Genomic DNA, 5,944 nt, shown 5'->3' on the forward strand with positions numbered 1-5,944 from the left:
TCATTCTCAAAAAAAAAAAAAAAAAAAAAAAAAATTAAGGAGAGCGAGAGGACCGTCGAGCCCGTAAAAAAAACAGAAAAAGAATCATTTGGGTCCGCGTTGGGCTGAGTCAAATGTCAACCCATCCAAATTGTAGACTTGCACCCATGTCACTGTCCCCACACCACACACTTGCAATCCAAAGCCTCGTGCCATCCACTTATAGTGATTCAAAATCAACATTTAACATTGTCTTGGAATCGATCATAGTTCTTGGTGTGTCTCTAAGATCTAGACCATTTATAATACTCACATAAAGATCACGTGTCTTCCTTACTATCCTATACTATACACTCCGATGTATGTAGTTTTGAGGATGTATGTTAACTTAATCATACATAATAGAACTAGATAGATGTTGGCATGTCATGTTGGTGCTGTGTTGAGCAGAGATGTTTGGCTGTGTATATATATATCCACAACATGAACATGAACATGATCCATTTAATAATCGTGTTAAGCCCTCTTACTCCTAATGTTTATTAAATGGATTGACATATATAACCACGCTTAATAAATATAAATATGTTGTGTTGAGTTTATGGAAACACTTGTTGTTTTTTACGATCATGACCCTCTTTAATCCATTTAATAAATATGGCTTAAATTTTGACATGATTAACATGTTATCTATAATAAGGCAAAAGTTTACTTCTCAACCAGTTAGAGGAGTAGTTAGAGGAATCTCCTCTAACTTATTACGTGACGACTTATAAAATTGTCTAACTTATTTAACTAATGAGTATATAATGGGTTCTCTATAACTCAATTGGTATAGTCTATTACTGTAGAATAATTGAATTCGCTTATTCTAAAAACCAATTAATGTCTTGACTTAATTGTAAAAACAATTATCATAGAGTGGATGTTATAAACAACTTCCATACAAATTCCATTTTATAATAACAATAATTAAAGTACAAAAGAAATACCATAAAAAATTTCTTCTTTCAATCCAACAAAGTTTCATTCAAATTTTGAAACATACAATCTAAGGAAAATAAAATAAAATGAGTTTTTTCTTCTTCTTTGTTTTGGGTAAAAGGATTATGGAATTTAGGATTTCATAGCAGAATTTACTAATATATCATTTAAATGTGTTTACTTACTAAATTCAGTATTTAAAATTCAAATTTATGTTGGATAAACATGACACATTTAAATGGGTTAATTAGGTTTATATGAAATTAGGTCAACTTGTCTAGAAATGAATAATGAATTGAGCTAGATTAATTGTAGATTAAGTAGATAAACAAAAAAATTGACATTTATTATAATCTTATTAAAACGGGTCAACCCACTTTAACACTAATTTATTTATACTAAACATTGACTTATAAAAAATTTCTCATGTATATGCCATGTAAACATTGCCACCTTAGTATCACAACATTTTGATAGGTTTTATTTATTTATATATTTTAGGTCATATTGATGGGTGTTGAAGTATATCTGTTAGGGTAGAATTTAATAATGCAGTCGAGCAATTATTTATAGGGAGTTGACCCGCTTTCAATATAAACTCTAAATTTTTATAAATTTTGGTTATTTTTCACGTAAGCAAGACTTATAAAAAAAATGCTAATGATACAAATTTAACTATAATATTTTTTCTCATTAAAAAAAAAAAAATTTCATAAATTGATAACACCGTACAAAACAACTTGTGAAAACTTTTCTATATATAGACTAAAATTAATAAGTTAGTATTACTTATAAACATTTTTAATACTAATTTTGTTTTTAAAACAATATCATAGGATTCGGGAGTTGGGACTGAGAGAAAGTTGCGGGTATTAAAGTAACAACCCACGCGCTGCCGGCAACTCTTGAGACTCTTTCTTTGTAAAAGATGTGGGCCCAATAAAATCTGCAAGCTGTCACGCCACCCCAAATTTTAACTCGTTACACTTACACCGTCAATCCACGCGCTCTATCATGTTTAGTCTGAACTCTTTTTCAGCCGTTGGATCATCGCTCACAATTGGACCAAAACTTTTCAATCAAACCCACTACTTGCTCGACTACATAGACATGTACAACTCGCTTTGTTATTTAAACATGTGGAGACCACGTCAAATTGTGTATACTAATACTAGAGTCTAGACTAGACCAGCCTAGGCCTAATTTAAAGGACCAAAAAAAATATCTAAACAATTTTGGGATATTTTCTTTTTGAGTAAACAACCATCAAAATCGGTGGCATCCATATGTTTTCCATGTGGGTTTTTTTTTTTTTTTTTTTTTTCAAGATCATTAATTGAGGGATTCTCATTGTTAGAATCTTTATTTAATTTGATTGATATCGTATTTTTATGTAATATGATTCAATATATGCAATGTACTGTAATCTCCTAACATATACTTGCTGCGCAAACCAAATTTAAGCCCTAATTTTTGGATCCAATAATTTTAATTTAATTATTGCTGGAAAGATAAAATTGACACTTATGAATATGATAATTAAATAGATGTTGCCAGTTACGTAATTGAGATTTGAGAATAGAGCTTATTACACTGGTTTTTTTTTTTTTGTGCTATTTTAATTTAAATATATTTTATTGAAACAAGACATTAGAGATTTGATGAGATAAGCTTTTTATTTTTTTTATTTTTTTATCAAGTTATGTGTGAGTTGAGAAAAAGTATAAAAAATTAAAAACTATAAATTAAACATGTCGGTTTAAATGTTGCAACACTAAAAATAAATACACTTTAAAGAAACTCACAAGGAAAAAACAAAATAAAATAAACAATTATAGAAATTTTAATGAAACTAAATAAATATAGAATGAAATTAAATAGAATCAAAGTGAGATACATTTACAGTATTATTTTATAGTGATTGATTCTTTCTTGCCAATTTTGATTCATAACACCATCCCCATCCCCCATGTAGTCATTATTATTCAAGAACGGCGCAAAATAAGCGCGTGAGGACACGTAGACATACCTACCCACTAAGCGGCATCTATGATTTTTGATGAGCGCACCCAAAAAAAAAAAAAAAAAAAAAGGAAAACAAATTCACTGGCCTCCACTTTTTTCCACACACTTCGCTTTCTTTTTCCTCATTGTCGGTATAACTCACGAGGTGTGTGCAGTTTTGTGAAGATAAGAGCGTGTGGTACAATTTTCCTCGTAAAATAAAATCCCACCCCTTTGACATTTGCACAGGTCAACCCCAAAAACCAATATTTTTTTTGGGTATATGTTTGAATAAAAAAACGAAGAAAAAGAAAGCACAAAAGATACGCATAGAGATGCCAAATGAAATTGCCCTCTCTCTCTCTGTTTCTCTCTCTAGACTATTGAAACCCACTTTCGCTCTCTACTACCAACATTGTCTCTATATATAATTCTCTCCCACTCATTACACCCTTATAAGAATAAGATAACCCCCCCTCTCTCTCTCTCTTCACCAAAAGTCAGCGCCTTGTTTTGTCTTTCTTTTTCTCTTTCTTCAAACAGTGTTGGCAGAGACAAATTAAGGTACAGATTCACAGGGTTTGTCTTCTAAGGCCATGGAAGAAGATTGGGATCTACACGCTGTGGTCAGAGGCTGTGTCTCCACCGCTTCTCGCACTAACTCCTCCTCCACCACCACCACCACAACCACCTCCACCACCACCACCAGCAGTACATCTTTTATGCCTAATTTTCATTATTCCAATAATAATAACTACTCATACTTTTCTGCTGGTGGTGTTGGTGAACAACTTGGCTTAGGACAAGGCCAACTTTTCTCATTCTCAGGTCCCTTTGAAGCAAGACGACATGTTTCTGAGGATTTGGATTTGCATGAGCTTTGCAAGCCTTTCTTCCCCAAATCTGAGCCTCTCTCTCCACAGCCTTCCCCTCTCACATCCTTCTCTAATTCCCTTTCCTCTTTCACTGAATCCAAACCCCAAATACAACTACAACAACAACAACAACAACAAAAACAACATCAACATCAAGTACAACAACAACAACAACAAAAACAACAGACTAAACAGTCTCAATCTGGCTCTGCCTCCAACCCCAAGTCCAAAAGAAGGTAAATTTGACAACTTTTTTTTTAGTACTTATTAGCAAAAATCATAGATTCGAAAAATACCCAGTTCTTAAAATCTTCTCTTTGATTGGTAATAATTTTTAACTTCGGGAAAAAAAAAAACTATTTAATTTAAAATAAGCTGGTTAATAATTATAGAATTTTCTATTTCAGGAAGAATCTCCTTAAGAAAGTTTCTCATGTACCAGCCGAGGGTCTCTCTTCAGACATATGGGCTTGGAGAAAATATGGCCAAAAACCCATCAAAGGATCCCCATATCCAAGGTTTGTCTCTCAAATTCTTTACTTTTAATTAATATTATAATCATTAATTTTTGGATATGCATTTAGTTAATTCAACATTCGCTTCTATATATTTTTGTTAATAAACAAATAATAATTGAATTTATTTTGTTTCTTATTTATTTTATAGGGGTTATTATAGATGTAGTAGTTCAAAAGGGTGTTTGGCCCGAAAACAAGTGGAGCGAAACAAAACCGACCCGGGAATGTTCATAGTGACATACACAGGAGAGCACAACCACCCAGCTCCCACGCACCGAAACTCACTAGCTGGGTCCACGCGTCAGAAGCCCTTGACACCCCAAACCGTCACCGCGGGTGACTCTAACAAAACCCAAAAGCAGCAGTACTCTTCCCCAGAAACCTCGTTCGAGGAAGAGCTTGTTGTACCTCAGACTCAGACTCAGACTCAGAGTACAACAACCGACAGCAAAGAAGAAGAGGAAGAAGAAGAAGAAGAAGAGAGAGAGGATTTGGTGGAGGAAGATGACGAAGAAGGAGACGAGTTTGGGATATCGGATATGGTTCTAAACGATGATTTCTTCATGGGTTTGGACGGGTTCGAAGGTCCGGGCACCGGAGATTACTTTCCCGACAACTTTCCGGCGAGCTTTGCTCCTATATCTAACTGTAGTAACTGGGTGGCCAACAATGCTGGCTGACTTGAAGAAATTTCAAAATGCTGACGTGGATTATGCTTTTTGTGACACACACGTAGACACAGTTTTTAGAGAGAGAGAGAGGTGGTGTATCTGGTAGTGGTAACAATTGGGTGGAATCTAAATTTATGGTTGTTAGTGAGTCTTCTAGAGTAGGGAAAAGGGGAGATATTCTCTTTTGTGGATCGTAGAAGTAATTTGGTAGATAAAATCATTATTTTATCTTTTTCATCTCTTTTGTTTTGGTGGGTGTAAAGTAAATTCAGTGATTAATTTAATTGCTTTGTTTAACTTTCTGTTTGTGGTTCAAATTTTTTTGCCATGTGCTTGGTTTTTTTGAATGATTATTACTTATCAATTTGCATGGGGTTAGGATCAGAAAACTTTGGTCCTAAAACCCATAGGTTTTTTTTGAGAGTCTAAAACCCATAGTTTAAGAGAATCAATTTAATAAATATCTCTTATAAAAACCTATGTCTTCACTTATTAGGACCTATGGTGAACGCATGTGTTTTGCAAACCTATGTCTCAAAGTTTGAAATACATTAGAGCATTCACACCCTATAATGTAAAATAAAACTTATTTTATATTTTTAAACACTATTTTATTTATTTTATCAACTTATTTAATAATACACCCAATATTTCAGTTCTTATTTGTACACATAATTCAATAAAATAATATAAATAATATAATAAAATAATAATAAAAAACTCATTTCTCTCTCCTCTCCTATCTCTCTCTTTGGTCTTTCCTTTGTTTCTTTGTCTCTCTCTCTCTCTCTCTCTCTCAAAAGCAAGCCCAGCAGTAAACACCACATCTAGCAAAGCCACCACTGCCAGCAACCACCTACCACCAAAGCTTAGCCACCACCACCCAATCACTGAAAATTGATCCAACCAACCA

The 5,944-nt window shown here is 33.4% G+C and overlaps 1 protein-coding gene across 1 annotated transcript; it reads left to right on the forward strand.

Moving 5' to 3' along the window:
• Nucleotides 1-3,345: 3,345 nt before the first annotated feature.
• On the forward strand, nucleotides 3,346-5,333 carry LOC111983699 (WRKY transcription factor 22). Its single transcript, XM_024015355.2, has 3 exons — nucleotides 3,346-4,078; nucleotides 4,250-4,360; nucleotides 4,509-5,333. Exons 1-3 carry the CDS (start codon nucleotides 3,564-3,566, stop codon nucleotides 5,038-5,040), a joined length of 1,158 nt encoding a protein of 385 aa, XP_023871123.2. The 5' UTR covers nucleotides 3,346-3,563; the 3' UTR covers nucleotides 5,041-5,333.
• The last annotated feature ends 611 nt before the right edge of the window (nucleotides 5,334-5,944 follow it).

This window comes from Quercus suber, unplaced genomic scaffold, assembly GCF_002906115.3.
Source record: "Quercus suber isolate HL8 unplaced genomic scaffold, Cork oak 2.0 scaffold_41, whole genome shotgun sequence".
In the NCBI taxonomy this organism is placed as follows: domain Eukaryota; kingdom Viridiplantae; phylum Streptophyta; class Magnoliopsida; order Fagales; family Fagaceae; genus Quercus; species Quercus suber.